The sequence below is a fragment of the Micropterus dolomieu genome, linkage group LG17 (assembly GCF_021292245.1).
Source record: "Micropterus dolomieu isolate WLL.071019.BEF.003 ecotype Adirondacks linkage group LG17, ASM2129224v1, whole genome shotgun sequence".
In the NCBI taxonomy this organism is placed as follows: Eukaryota; Metazoa; Chordata; class Actinopteri; order Centrarchiformes; family Centrarchidae; genus Micropterus; species Micropterus dolomieu.
Window position 1 is genome coordinate 21,399,318 of NC_060166.1, and position 16,194 is coordinate 21,415,511.

The 16,194-nt window shown below is 40.0% G+C and overlaps 1 protein-coding gene across 1 annotated transcript; it reads right to left on the reverse strand.

The window, feature by feature from the left end:
- Positions 1-214: 214 nt before the first annotated feature.
- foxn1 (forkhead box N1) lies at positions 215-11,620 on the reverse strand. The gene is made up of 8 exons (XM_046074184.1): positions 11,501-11,620; positions 10,666-11,007; positions 7,920-8,015; positions 7,500-7,621; positions 6,019-6,115; positions 3,997-4,204; positions 3,304-3,747; positions 215-2,037 (listed from the first exon to the last, which is right to left on the reverse strand). Exons 1-8 carry the CDS (start codon positions 11,618-11,620, stop codon positions 1,718-1,720), a joined length of 1,749 nt encoding a protein of 582 aa, XP_045930140.1. The 3' UTR covers positions 215-1,717.
- Positions 11,621-16,194: the final 4,574 nt, after the last annotated feature.

Sequence of the window (16,194 nt, forward strand, 5' to 3'; positions counted from 1 at the left end):
AAGAAAACGTATGTAAAGTTTTGACAGCGGAAATTCCATCACTGCAATAAAAATGGGATTTTTTTTTTGAAATCTTGCTATCCATCGGGTTTTCTTTTTCACAAAAAGTGAAACATTACACTGAACAAAGAAAGTAAACAGTGTGGTAAAATCATGTTCAAGCTAAGATCAAAAATTCAGTTCAGGTAACATTAAGGAAAACACACGTTTGAGATTTGTTTAAAAGGTACACTCTTTAATCAGTTCACACATTTTTTTTAAGTATCATAATACTTATACATAAACAGTTGTTGAAACTCAGTAACCCAAAGTGCTAAAATAATACCTGTTATAAAAAGATTGCAATTGGTCTGTATTGTATTTTTTCTCATGTTTGTCAAAGTGCTAAAACACGAACAGAAAGTAAAAGATGTGATAGTCACATCAGAAGGTAATAAGCTGCAGCTCACAGTGTCTTTGCTGCCATCTTCTGTGACAACAGTCTCACTGCACAGTTGCAATGACAGCGCCTGTCATCATCCATCAGGCAAGCATAGCTATTAGACATCAGTGTAAACAAAACTTTTCTTACACTGTGAAATATATAACACATTTTCTCACAGGTTTGTATTTAATACATTGTACTGAACATATCCAATGACATGTTCAAACCTGCAATAAATCTTTTTTTTATTATTAATTGTTGGGCTATTTGGCAAAGCAGGTACAAGTTGTAAAGACAACAATGACATATCATCCCATTTTAATTTGATTAAAAAGTAAACAGTTGCTTACACACAAAGCCAACAGTTAAGGAGCAACATTACCATTCATATGGAGCCATGTTTCTGGCCACTTGATGAATCTAATCAAAGACTGACTGTGTGATGACTAAAGCAGCCTTTCTGTTAGTTAGTCACAACCACCTAAACGGGCTCCCTTTAGATCCACATGGGGAAAATACAAAGTTATCAAAACAATAAAAGGGTGAATTTAATCAGTTCACATACCACGGCATGACAATCCTGTACATTTGTTCCAGGTTGCACCTAGTACATGGAATGGTGCTTATGCAGAGGACATCCTCTAACAATTTATGTGTGTTTTTAAAACTAAATATGGAGGGACTGAAAACGTGGGACTAGATACATTGTAACTGAGTATGAAAATTGATTTACAAATGACAACAATTTGTATTGTTTTAGAATGACTTAAAAATAAAAAATGGATCAATTAATATCACAATAATGAGAAATTTGTAAAGCAATTTGAGAATACAGTTGGCAAAAGGCAAATCAATAGATTACATTTACAAATACATTTACAAATACTCTATTGTTACATTTACAAATATATGCAACAATAGATATTACAATGAGAAATGTAATTACAATTTTAATTTATCAAGTGTTTCCCTATTCACTTTTCTAATTATCAAACCTTTTAGTATTTGTAAATGTAATAAGTAGTAATAAAAAAAATTGTGGGGAAAGAAATATGTACTGAAACAAACAAAACAATATAACAAGAGCTGAACTTGTTCGTGACAGTGGATTCAAACTGTGTTCCTAGTTCCTCCACAGACGTTGTCACACAGTGGTAAACAAAGAATTTGATGGGTTAAACAACCACCAAGCTAATACTGTGGGATGAAGCTGCCTGCAACAACATACATCATTCAGGGTGATGTGGTACACAGATGGTCAGGAAGTGTGAAAAAGCCCAAACAGTCAGGTCTTTACATTAAGGAGATGGATGTGGTACAGGAGCTCAGATACCCAGCCAGACTCTCCACCCCCGAATAAACCACAGGATGCAGTCCATTCAAACAGCCATGCTGCTCTAAGCTTCGTCCAGTGCTTGTGTTTTCGTCCTCACACTCTGCTTTTTGTCGACCGACAGCCATCACCTCTGGTGTCTGACTGACAGGAGGCGAGACCTGCAGGCAGCTGTTCTGGACGTGGTGGTCCTGCAGGGCACACGTAGTGGACCGGGTTGTGGTAGTGACTTGTGAATCAGATACCATGCTGTCTTTCCTTAACTCCTCCCACAAGTTACCTGAGACAAATGAAGAAATATCTGGTGTATTTTGGGAGAGCATCAACAGTCACTGTTCAGCACTAAACAATAATGCTTGCTGCGATCACACAGAAATTCAGCTGCCAATCATTTCACTGAAGAAGGGGAGGAGACATGCTGGCCAAAGACAAACTGTCATGACACCATTGTTAATGTTATTACTCACACCTGTGCCTTTCCCACTATGATAAGCCAAAATGTCCGCTGTGAAAAGGATGTATTAGAGAATAAAGAAATTAAAGTGACTGAATCAAAACATGCATAATTTATGAATAAGGGAACACTAAAGTCAGATGGTCCAAGTAGCTTACAGCAACCCTGGTCACATCACTATGTCCTGTCCTGCCTGCTTCACCACAGGTTGTATGTGAAGGCCAACATGCATGTTCAGCTTGCCAAAAGACCCTTTTCACTGCAGACATTCTTACCTGCCAACACCTGGCATAATTCATAGCATTAGTAATAGCTAGTTGTTACCGCTAACGTTGGACACGAAAATGACACAGAGCCAATAGTTGCATCTGTGCTTTTGCTTCTTGAACATGAAAATGAAAAGGTTTAGACAATCCAAACCAAACAATATGCAGTCACATTTTGACCCCCTTGCAAAATGAGGTAAGCAACTACTAGCATGCTCCATTATGGGCTGAAAGAGCAAGCAAGACTCCAATGTGACTGTCATGTGAACTGTTTACATGCATGTGTCATCTCTTCCTGTGTCCCAGATGAATGTGAACCAGGATGTTAGTCCCTGATGCAGCACTTTGTAGTCTAAAAAACAGTCCAAATCCAAAATTGAATTCCTCAATCCCAAAAAAGCAAGAAAAGTAGTGCCTCTATTGGCTGAATACATAGGACAGAGTTTGAACTTAAACTTGAAATGTTCTTTGTTTGCAGAGGTTTTAATGCAAGTGATTGAAAGGCAAAGTGAGTTAGGACCCACCCGAAAAAAGCTTGAAATTAATTGCCCAGATTTGAGAGAGGGAAAAATTCTGATCAGCCAGAATTCATTTTTTAATTTAAAAAAATCTAAACAACTTAGAGTCAATTTGGTTATTAAAGGATTGCCACCAACATTGTGTACTAAGCAGAACATTTTACACTTGTCAGTGCTCCCTGGTGGACAAACTATGTAAGTGAGACACTTTTTCTAAATCACCTTAAACTAATCTTTCGTAATTCTACTGACACACAAATACCAAACTATCTTGTATGCATCATATTGTCCCAATGTGACTCTCCTACCTTGCAGCTGCAGGTCAATCAGACTGGGGTTGAGCGCATCGATGTCGTAACTGGCGTCTCCTTCCAACAAAAAGTCCTGTATGCTCTTGTGGCCGATACTGTAGTCGGCCTGCAGGGCAGCACTGTAAACAGGTGGCATCGTAGCAGCCAAGGGTGAGTTCAGGCTTCCAGTAACTGTTGGCTGTCCACAGGGTGAGTATAAGGCAAAGGAGTTGCTGGGGTGAGCTGCAGCGGTGGGTGGAAGGTAGCGGGGCTGCTGAGTTTGCATATTTGCATACTGTGAGCGCCGAATAGGTGGGCAGGGTGTTTGAAGCTGTGCTTGGGTGCAGGATGATGAGGTTGTGCTGTAGATAGTGGCAACTCTAGATATCAACGCTGGGTTGGTGTAAGGTGGCAAAGGCCTGAGCTTGCCCGGCCTCTCTCCCAATAGACGATCAAGGTCTTCTGTTGAAAAAGTGTGTATCAAAATAAAGTCCTAAAATGGCCATACAATTTTGATACATTTAAAGTGCAAGTCAGATGAGCAAAAAATTATTAAAAGGTCAAATGTCTGTACAGTACAATTTTGATCCTTTAACCTTTTATTGCAATGAATACATGGTAAAACCAATCTTCTGAAAAACATTATTTTCCACCTTACTTCCTCATTGTCCTGTTCTTTGGTGCATATTTCAATATGTTTCAGGGACCCACCTGGCTTCGCCATGCTCCTGCGAACAGTGACGGGGTCCTTGCGACGCCACTTGTGCAGCTCCTCCTGCATTTTCTCCACCTTGCCTGGATTGAGTGCCCAAAGGCAGCCTTTACGGGACGAGTTTCCATTTTTGTTCTCCACCTTCACGAAGCACTTGTTCAGGGAGAGGTTGTGACGCACAGAGTTCTTCCACCCATCAGGAGCCGTCTGAAAACAGAGAGGGTTGGATAGCTTGAGAAGATGGGAAAGAAAGGGCAGATGCTTTATCATGACAAGTCAGATCATTTCATGCTACAAGAAGAAATGCAATAAGCACACATGATTATGCCTGCTATGTATGTGTGTCTTGACCACTGGGCTACCAGGACACCTTAAATCATTTTCTATATAAAATGTTAGAAAACCCAGTGATGTGTTTAAATAACTTTTTTTGTCCTTTTTATATACAGTCTATGGTTTTGTCCGAACAATCATATATGACATTCTTTCACATAAGATGAAGAAAAAAAGAAGTAAACTCTCACATTTGAGAAGTTTGAATCTGTGAATGTTTAGCATTTTTGCTTGAAAATTGATTGAAATAATGAAGTTATTTGATGTTGATCGACTAGATGAACAAACAAATGTTGGTGATTTCCTTTAGAAAGTGAAAAGCTGCAAAAGTAGTGGACAAATCACCCGAAAGACCAACATTAGCATCTATTATACAGCCGGTGTGGCTAAAAATTAACTATTACAGTTTCATGGAAAAATAATTTTTGTTTTAATTTGTTTCACACTTTTAAAATATGAATCATACTTAGATGCCCAATCTTGGAATAAAGTCTGTTACTGTTCAGTAAAGACATCTGCCCTCACCCACTGCCTACAGTAAGTGTTTCACTGAGATCCATATACAGAAACCAGAATACCAGGCCCTCCCTGGAGGGAAGATTAAAATGTGTATACATTTTTCCACCATCTGTAATGTTTGATATCTGCATGCCATAGCAAGTGTCCACTGAACTGAAATTAACTCTAAGATACCTGAAGGTATTTACATATAAAAGTACTTTCCTTCCATTTTCCATCTGCCTCATGTATTTTCTGGCCCTGCAGCCTGTGTTTAATGTGACAGGCAGTTGTTTGAAAAGCATCTTATTGAATATGAATGGCAGCAAGTCTTTGAGTGCTTTCCAGACTTGAGTTTGAACCTATTTGATTTGTGGATACCTGGAATTCTTGTACAGTATTTGCGGTGACCCGAACACAGGCGGAACACTGCTGCTAGCTAATTTATTCAGTATTAAAGTATTCATTCATTTATAACCTGTTTAAAATCTGCCAAGAGCCTTCTCAACAATATTATATGATTATGATATCTCTTCAATCCCTGCAATATCCTCCCAAACTGCCTACACACACACAAATTGCCGATATTAAACAGATGCAAAACATCTGCCCATTTTACTCTCCATGTCAGTCTCATGCTTCAACAGGTTACTACACAGCTGGTCCAGGGTCATATAGCTGCAGGTGTAGCACAAAGCTTTTTTTCGGGACTTAACTGAAATTGCCAAGCCATAAATGTGACTGCCTAAATGCCAAGTCAGCACATGTGAAAAACGGAGAAATAAACCAAAAAAAATGCTCAAATAAGTGAGCTAATTGGAAAAAAATCTAGGTGGTCAGAGGGGAAAAAAAACTAGGTGGTCAGTTTCCATCATCACTCTACTGTTGTCCGCATGTAACTAAAAAGACTGAACTAAACCAGGAGCAGAGGAAACCAGGGCCTTAACATCCTCAGAAACATGCTGTCAATTCTATAACCAGCTAAAGTTGACTTTAAGATCAAGCTATTTGTGAGAGGTGAAACTAGAGCAGAAAAACTAGAAAAGTTTTTGTGAACTATAGTATTGTAAACATTAAACAATATGAACCCAAAGTTTTATTCAGGGCTGCTTGTGCTAGAAGATGACTCTAAGATTTTTTTTCAGCTGATTAAATTCAGCATGTGTTAGAGAAAACATGAACTGAAATACCTTGAAATAGGGGAAGTGTTCAGTCATGAAGCTGTAGATCTCACTGACTGGCAGGCTTCCCGTTTTACTGTTCTTCAGAGCCATGAAGATCAAGATGCTGCACTCATGAAGGACATTTTTACATTAGCATTTTAATAATATGTTAGGTTTGGCACTAACAAGCCCTTAAATTTAAAGGGGACCTATTATGCTCATTTCCAGCTCTATGTTCTTATTCTGGGATTCCACTAGAGTAACTTTGCATCATTCCACAGTTCTTCTGATTGGCCAACATCTCGGACATTTCCCAGTCCTTCCAGGAATTTACGATCGCAACTATTAAATCCCCATGAATTTAGCACAACTTTGATTTTTTTGATTTTGACCAATCACCACAACTTCCCCAAATTTGACCTATCATTGCAGTTTCCTGCAAAACCTCGTCATATGTCAGCTTGTCATTTCTTTATTTAAAAGATGTAGCAGTGTGATACCAACTTCTCACATTTGCCGAGAAAAAAAAAAAAGGTCCGTGATAAACATTATCCGGATCTTCTTTACCAAACCTGGGGTAAACTGTTTTGCAAAACTTGCAGTATTGTGGTCAAACATAAAAGAAAATCATCTATTGACAAAAATTTTGCCACCGCAAAACATAGTGCAGAGGGGCAGAGATGCATGGAAGATGTCAGACTGTTGCATTCTGGTCAATTGCAAGTGCTGAGAGAATCAAGGCAAGCTGGTTTAAATATGCAGGGTTAGGGTTAGGCCTGCAAAATCCTGGAAGGACAGTTTATAAAAATCACATCTACTTATTCTTACAATTTCCTTGCCCCAAAACATCGCAATTTTCATCGCAATTCTTTAGAACAGTTACTGTAAAATCAGGCATTTTAGACCACAACAATCACTAAAAAGGCCCGCGAAATCCTGGAGGGACTGATTTGCTCTTACGTACACTTACATGTAATCCTAGTACACTGTACACTATGTAATTACTGGCATAGTGCATGAATTTCAACAGTATAGTTTTGTATCAAATAAACACAGTCACTGTGCACTTGACACACACCAGGGTCTGTGTTCAGTCCTGACAAAACAGCAGTCAGCTAACTAATGGATCCTCTAGCAGCACAGTTAGCTGAATTAACGGAAGCTACTGTTAGCAGTGGTTGAATACTGTGACAGACTAAGAGGGTGGATGGGCGTGTCCCTGCTGCGCCTGGAGCAGATTGTGAGCTGATGACATCAGCTAGGCAGGAAAGTAGAAAACAAAACATTCGACATTATACTGTATATATGAAAATAAAGTAAAGCATAATAGGTCCCCTTTAAAGTATCCCACCCATATTCACTGGAATTGGCTTTTCTAATTGTGCAATCAGATTAATTTGAAGATATAAATATAAGAATTCTACACATTGTTGCTTTAAATATGATAAAGGTATACAAAAATATAAATGTTGGTAAAAATATGTTGAAATGTGATGTGATGTGTTTACCTGTATGAGTAAATGGGCTTGGGAAAGAGGGGCTGGTTGGTGCTCTCCTGGTGTGATTGAGTGGAGAGAGAATATTTTGGGCTGTTGGACTGGTCATTATTAGGGTACAGTCTAGGTGAGACCTGTAGAGAAATCACACGCAAAAATCATGAATTGAATTGAAAACCAATTAAAAAAAACATTTATTGATCCATAAACCGCTATATGATAAAGCTTTCGCTGACTCGTGTCCTCACCCAGTAGTTTATGGAAATCACAAGCATCCTTTCCTGCCAATGTCAAAATCATATCTATGTCACTGCTTTTAAAACAAATTGGCATTGTGTTGGCTCGTATCAATTACTCACAGTTTTATTAATAATGACATACATCCCATCTTCTCCAGCATTTGTCTATGGTTCAGCCAACATACTGACTCACCTGTTGTAGAGGGCTCGATGAGCTGTAGGGTGGATAGCTTTGAGTCTGGAAGCAGGAGGGCTCTACTGGTACAGCTGGTAGTTCTGGGTACAAACTCTGAAAATATGAGAAAATTCAATTTTGCGATCAAATTGATCTTGTGGCATAATTTGACACCTTTAAAGCTGGAGGCAATAGTAATTAAACATATGATGCTCTTGCTCCGCTGCTTATATCACTCCGCTGGGCCCCGCTCACTAAACCCACAAGCAGGAGCCTGTTGCCCTGCAAAACCCAGTCCCTCTCTCCGCAACTCGTTTTCTCAAAGATAAGGTGGCAATGGCGTAGTGAATAAGAAACATGCCTTTGGTGTGGGTTCAATTCACACTGTGACACATCCACCAGTGTGTCCCTGAGCAAGACACTTACTGCTCCAAAGTCGTACGACTAACCAACAACTGCTCCTCAGGAGACCCATCTGTCAAACTCCCGAATTTTGCTGACGACACAACGGTCATCGGCCTCATCTGGGATGGTGATGAGTCGGCCTACAGACAGGAGGTTGATCAGCTGGCTCGCTGGTGCGGTCAGAACAACCTGGAGCTTAACACGCTCAAAACTGTGGAGATGACCATGGACTTCAGAAGGAGCCCCCTCAATCTGCCCCCCATCGCCATACTCAACAGCCCTATGTCTGCTGTGGAATCCGTCAGGTGCCTGGGATCCACTACATCCCAGGACCTGAAGTGGTCATCAAGAAGGCCCAGCAGAGGATATACTTCCTGCGCCAGCTCAGGAAGCTCAACCTGCATAAGGACCTGCTGATCCACTTTTACACAGCCATCATCCAGTCTGTCCTCTGCACGTCCATCACTGTCTGGTTTGGATCTGCCACCAAAAAGGACAGGAGCAGACTACAACGGAGAGTCAGGACTGCAGAAAAGATTGTCAATGCCAATATGCCCTCCATTCAGGACTTTTCCAGATCAGGGAAGCCATACTCTTTGTGACAAGTTCCATTGGATCTTTATTGACCACAATGAGTCAGGACCTTGCTATTAAGGTCTTATCAGAAGGATGGCAGCTCCTACAGCACAGTGTCCCATCACTGCACTGTTATTATTAGGACCAGAGGGAAGACTGCCTACTACTGGCCCATTTTCCCAGTAGGTCACCCATCCAGGTACTGGCCAAGCACAAACCTGCCTAGCTTCAGTGAACCAGCAGTAGCAGGGTTTAAATTGGTATGGCTGCTGGCAACATACCAAACATACCAAATCCACCTACCTCAAGTACATAACACCTACACATATTCCAGCATCCTTTGCACTATGCTCCATCACACTGTGTACATGAGTACATGTATGCATGTATGTGTATGTGTACCTATCTCATCCACCTTCAACTTGTACATAATAATAGTAATAATAATGGTAATAATAATTCACTCTTGCATCCTTTACACTCTGCTCATTGCACTATTGTCTCAATCTGTCTACATAGTTTTTGTTTATAGTGTGTATATATGTGTTCTATACTGTAGCTTGTGTCTGATTTTATTATTGTATTGTTGTATAAGTAAGCACATCGTGAGCATTGTACAATCCAGAGTCAAATTCCTCGTATGTGTACCCATACCTGGCAAATAAAGCTGATTCTGATTCTGATTCTGACTACATCTAATTGACTTATTATAAAGAAGCTTCTGAAGCATCGCGGCCCAGGGCACAGTGCCCCAGGCTTCTGAGGTAGCTATGACAACATCTAACAGCAGGATGACACCACTGCCCCCCCTCCCCCCTCCCGCCTCAAAAGTGTTATTCCCCAGTTTGTCATCATGCCTCTTTGCCACTCACGAGCACCATGGCAGCAAACATAATGAGCCCGAAGCTCTGTGTGGAGCCTTCAAGAAGCTGAAGATATTGAGCTTGACAGAGTGAGAGCCTTCTTGAGGAGGCAGGCTGCATAGTGGGTGCACGAGCAGTGACTGACACTGTGTTAGAGACTCCTCCTGGCTCTGATTGGTTGTTTTGTTCAGGGAGCAGTGGATTCTTGCTAATAGCATTAACAGAAGTAGGAGGAGCCAGAGGATTTTTTTTACAAATTATCTGTCTGGTGTACTACTGTCAGGATGTAGTGACAGTTTTAGCAAATATGATAAAAAGTTATTTTTTAAAAGCATTCCCTAATGCAGCTTTAAACTTGCAATAACTGTTTTTTTCCCACTTGGGGGGCAGTGAAAACAACTTGTGAAGACACTGAAGTTTGATATGGTGAACTAGTTAGCAAACAGTTGCCTATTTACACATCCAGCAGTTTCTGAGCAACATTAGGATTAATTTGGAGTCTGTTTTTGTCCACCTGGTAAATGTTAATCCAACATTCACCCTCTTTCAGCTTTGTTTTTGGGCTCTAGCACCTCCTTGTGGAAATATCTGTTTGGTGCTGGACAGGTAGCGTGCAGTGGGATTTTAGAGCTTTTTCTCTGAAAACAGCTGCCTGTTGTGGCCAAAAACAACGCAGAGAGTGAAAGAAAATATTAAAGTTGTAGCCTGAAAAATAAAATAATGTTAAATAAAATAATGTGCATTTGTCAAATTAATTCTCTTATATTCATAAAGACTGAACACCAATGAATTGCTTCAATGTGTGCAGATGTGTGTGTAGTAGTCCTAACATGTAAGGAAAAGTAAAGCAGTATCAACGTGTTGTTTTGGATTGCATAAAGTCTTAACTGAAATAAAAGGTTAGAATAAAATGAGTGTACCATAAATCTAGAAACCCGAACACTGCCATTGTAGTGGTCCCAGGATGTTGGTGCCTCGCCGCTTGAGCTGTGTGAATGAGTATCAGGGCCGCACGCCTCCTGCAGATAGCTGAAGGAAGACGAGCACTGAGGGAGACAACCTGCAGCTGTTACTGCTCCATCGCTGAACTGTCGATGGTAAGGATGGAAACGGTTAGAGTCAACGGCGCCTCGTGCTGGTGCTGATCTTGACCCTGAACCAATGGTCCCATCAGCACTGTGCCTCCTGTTTCCAGCTGCAGTCCTCAAGCTGAAGGTGTTGCTCCCTTGCTGGGTGAAGCAGACGTCCCCGCCCGCTTTAGTCTGTGGTGTGATCATCATCACAGTGATTACAAATCATTAAAGATGTTATTACAATCATCATAAACCTTTGACAAACCAATCAGGGTTGGGCTCCATATGTATTGTTTCGACTCCCATTGAAGCTGTCAAGATGTCTACTGTGATTCCCCTGGGGCCATTAAAACCCTCTGTCTCATAGTAAATAAATCACAGAGAACTGTCTCAGACTTTTATGTTCACATATGTAAACAGAAAACTAAAAAAAAAAAATTTTTCTGGGGCAGGAGAACACACTCTTTTTATTTTATTGTGATCTGTGGTACTGATCGGTTAAAGGAGTAGTTCGACATTTTCGGAATATACTCTTTGGCTTCATTGCTGAGAATTAGTCAAACAGTCAGCCACTGGTTATTCTAGTTTAGCATTAAGAGTGGAAAAAAGGTGAAAATGCAGGTGAAACTGATTTTCTATTCCCAGTGTTTCACAGAAGAAGCTGCCTGAGGCAGCACAGTACCTGTGATTCTGCCATCTGTTGGCAGGAGGTCCCACAAGGCTCACAGGTGTGTAGGCTGGCCTGAGGGGTTGATGTTTGAGACTTGCCGCCGCTGGGATAAAATGGTGGGGAGTCTGACATTATGCACCAAAATTTGCTCCTGTGAAGAGATTAAAAAAACAGGCTGAATTTGAGATGGGAGAGAAAACAGCATTTTCTGGCTCAATTTTGATTAAACTGAGGCAGATGCTGACATTATTACTGATTAGAAATTTGAGATGGATGACATGTTTCAGCTATTAGAATTTTCATCTGCTTCACTTCAAAATAAAGGTCACACAAAGCTGTTTAAGAAATAGTTTGACATTTTGGTAAATTAGCTTGTTCGCTTTCTAGCTGAGACATAACAGGATAGATACCGCTCTCATATTTGTACTGTAAATATGAAACTATCACCAGCAATTGTTTGGCTTAGCAAAGACTGGAGACAGGGGGTAATTAGTGTTATTGAGCTTTAGAGGCAGAGTTTGATACCATTAAACAGAGCCAGGCTAGCTGTTTCCATCTTTATGCTAAGCTAAGCTACCCAGCTGCTGTTTCCACCTCCTGTGTCTGTAGCTTCTGAACTTCTATCCACCAGGGCCTGCAATGAATTTGCCTCCTTCTTCACAGTCAAAATTCAAACAACAAGACAAGCAATCAGTGCCTCCATGTCAGGTACAGGATATGTGTTGTTGTCCCTGTGTCCACTTAAAAACAATTCATATAGTATGAGACAATTCAATTCTTTCAACCATAACAACCTGGAGGACATAATATAACATCTGAAATCCTCCTCCTGCTGCCTTGATATTCTGCCAACAGGCTTTTTCAAAAATTTCTAACTGCATGGCCTCAGATCTACAACAAATTGTCTACATGTCTCTCCTCTCAGGTTTCTTCCCACAGGCCCTGAAAACTGTAGTCATTAAGCCACTCTTAAAAAAGAGCAATTTAAACACATCACTAATGAGCAGTTACAGGCCCATGACAAATCTGCCGTTTTTTTTAGCGTTTTTTCAACAGCTTAGTGCTTTCCTGGCACTAAATAACTGTTTTGATGTCTTCCAGTCAGGATTTTGACCTCACCACAGCACTGAGATGGCTCTTTTTAAGGTCTTCAATGACATCCATTTGAACACTGACAGTGGCAAAATTTCTGTCTTGATATTATTGTATCTCAGTGCTGCTTTCAACACGGTCGACGACAACATATTACTTGACAGACTTGAAAACTGGGTGGGACTTTCTAGCACAGTACTAAACTGGTTTAAATCCTACTTAAAGGACAGGGACTACTTTGTGTCTATAGGTAATCACACATCTGAGCTAACAAAAATGACTTGTGGAGTTCGCCAAGGCTCCATTATGGGGCGTTAAACATCTACATGTTTCCGCTGGCTCAGATTATGAAAAACAACCACATTTGTTACTATAATTATGCTGATGACACACACATTTACATAACCATATCACCAGGGGACTATGATCCCATTCAAGCGCTGAGTAATTGTATTAAACAAATTAACAATTGGATGTGCCAGAATTTTCTTCAATTGAAAAGCTAAAATTGAAGTTATTGTTTTTGGAGCCAGGGAAGAACGATTGAAAGTCAGTGCTCAGTTTCAATCGGTAATGTTAAAAATCACCAACCAAGCCAGAAATCTTGTTGTAGTCATGGACTCAGACCTGAATTTAAGCAGCCAATTACAAAGTCAGCCTACTATCACCTGAAGAATATCTCAAGGATTAAAGGACTTATGACTCAGCAGGACCTGGAAAAACTTATCCATACATTTATCTTCAGTCGTCTCGACTTCTGTAACAGTGTCTTTACAAGGCTCCCTAAAAAATCGATCAGACAGCTGCAGCTAATTCAGAGCGCAGCTGCTCGAGTCCTCACTAAGACTAAAAAAGTGAATCACATCACTCCAGTTCTGAGGTCTTTACACTGGCTTCCTGTCTGTCAGAGAATTGATTTCAAAGTATTGCTGTTGGTTTATAAAGCACTGAATGGTTTAGGGCCAAAATACATTTCTGATCTTCTGCTTCGTTATGAACCATCTAGACCTCTCAGGTTGCCTGGGACAAGTCTGCTTTCTGTCCCCAGAGTCAAAACTAAACAGTTTTTATGCTCCATATATCTGGAACAAACTCACAGAAAACTGCATGTCTGCAGAAACTCTCTTCTTTTAATGAGACTGAAGACTTTTGTTTTTACCACTGCCTTTAATTAAATCAAATTTAAAGCTGTGGACTGATAACTTACACTGCACTGTGACTTTAACTGTCCTGTATTCTTTTTCTTTGTTTTTGGATTTTCAGTGAACACTATTTAAAAAGCTGTCAAGATGTCTACTGTGAATTCCCTGAGGCCAAAGAGTACTCTTTTGATTGTATCAGCTCACACGGCTGATCCTCAGTTAACAGCGCCAAGTAGAATTACAAGGGTTAGAGTCCCTTTTTTCTGTTAACTTGTCAACAGGACCCGCTGTCAACCGTTTTTGCCAGAGTTTGTAGCGTGGACAATCCGTATTTACAGTGATGAAGGAAGGGTTAAGGTTAGCGTCCCTAGGTGTTAAAGGGTTAGAGTCCCCTTAGGATTAGAGTAAAAAATAAATAAATAAACAAAAAGATAGAGTGGGAGATGGGGAATAAAAGGAGTAAAATAAGCAAAGGTGAGAGACTGGCCAGTTTTATTTTTCATTTAACTCTTTAAAACTTTTTTATATTTCCCTGTTGCTTGTATGTTTTATGTAAAGCACTTTGAATTACCTTGTTGTTGAAATGTGCTATACAAATAAACTAGCCTTGCCTTACCTTGCCATATTTACAGTATAGATATGAGAGTGGTATCAGCAAGAAAACCAAAATGCCAAAATATTCCTTTAAATTATGAAATCAAATAAGAGAGGAAATGCAAGTGGTAAAAAAAAATCTAGCTGTTTTTTTATTCTACTTTTGATTTATATTGCTGTCGACACATGACAGGAAGCATATCTTAAGTGTTTTGACAAAGCACTTCTTGTCACTGAACCCTGGAGATCATATCTACTGAGTCATTATTCTACTGTAAATCTGCAAGATACACTATACTGTGTCCTCTGACGGCATGAGTGCAGGCGTGGGAACAGTTGAGTTCATTTATAGTGACAGTTTATTAAAACACCAACGTTTGACATTAGTGGATGTACAAGGGGCAGGGGGTTTATCCGGCTGAGTGTAAAGAAGTGTTACCTGATCCAAGTAGAGGTGAGAGACACGTGGCCCAAGTTCCAGTAAAGGTAACCTCAACTCTGACATAAACCAAGCTCATTAAAACTGCCAACAAACCATGGCTGTTAGGTCACGTAAAGCCAAATACTGCTGAGGCAGAGAGATGGACCTCTGTATGTGTGTGTGTTTGTGAGAGAGAGAAAGAGAGAAGTAGCAATCGTAGCTCTTTCTGTTCAGATCAAAGAAGGCTAAAGTGTCAAGGTGAAAGTTGAGAGATTGCCTTTTCACCACTGTAGCAACAAATCCTCTCATCTGCTTGACAGACACGCTGCCACCAGCCAGAACGGATGCACTTACAGCTAGAGAATAAGACACTTCAGCAGTTGAGATGGTGTGTATGTCTGTGTGAGTGTGTGCGTGTGTTAAGAAAATGAGCAGTAAACAAATCTTTTTGACTGTTTTAGTCTCTGAGATGATCCATCTCACCACAGGTTTAACACGTACTGCGCAGACGTAGTCCCAGTTTGTGTGCCTCTCATGCATGGACACTACATTCGATACACAGATCTAGGGATCTGGAAAAAAATTACCCGACGTGCTTTAACAACACTTACATCATTTCTGAAGGTATTTCCAGAATCCTTTAAGACTCTGGAGACCATCTTGATTAAACAGATATTTCACCTGTTTTGCAAGTTGTGCATCTTTATCCTAATCCAAATAAAAATGATAGCCAGAAATTATGTAGTAGCTTCTTGTTCAATTTTTAGGCTACAATGTGAACCAGAGTTTTAAATTTTATGCAGCAATGTATACATAAAGAGCAAGTAGCTACATATGTCATTTCATGATACCTGTATATAAGAAAAACAGTTGTAACTTGAGAAACTGATTAAAATAAGGTATTCATTGTGGAACAGACTGAATATTTTTTAAGAGTCTTTGTGGATTCTGGAAAAACCCTCAGAACAGCATAAGTGTTATTAAACAAACATTTGGGTTTTTCAAATATCTCCGGGTATTTCCACTTCAGAAAATCTGATGCATGTAGCTCAAATGTTAACAGTAATACGTGAGAGGTACAAACTCGGGCCGATGCAGATGGTGAGTGAGCAAAATAAGAAGTAAATGGTTCTACTGTGAGGATCAGTAGAGGCAGTGTTTGTGCGTTAGGATCAGGAACGGATCTCTTTTTAAAGGATTCTTGACACCAAAGGTTCAAATGAGCTTTGTATTAGTTTGTATCCTTTCATTTTATTGGTTTGTATTGGTTGCCATACTGTAGAGACTAAAGTACCTACAACGTGCCTTTGGTTCAGTATGAAAATGCTGCCCTTGATCATGAGTTGAATAAGACATGGCCACTTGACATTTCTCTGAAACAGTGACAATAAAATCTTAGGAGTGGTTCTGTCTGCATCTTCAGCCAAAATGAGATAAGAGATAAGTTATAGAGAAGT

Coding starts and splice junctions, on each gene's coding strand:
- foxn1 (XM_046074184.1), bottom strand. CDS start 11,620: ATGTCAGACTCCCCACCATTTTATCCCAGCGGCGGCAAGTCTCAAACA. Junction 7,622..7,919: donor CATCGAGCCCTCTACAACAG/GTGAGTCAGTAT, acceptor ATTTCTCTACAG/GTCTCACCTAGACTGTACCC. Junction 6,116..7,499: donor AAGCCCATTTACTCATACAG/GTAAACACATCA, acceptor TCATGAGTGCAG/CATCTTGATCTTCATGGCTC.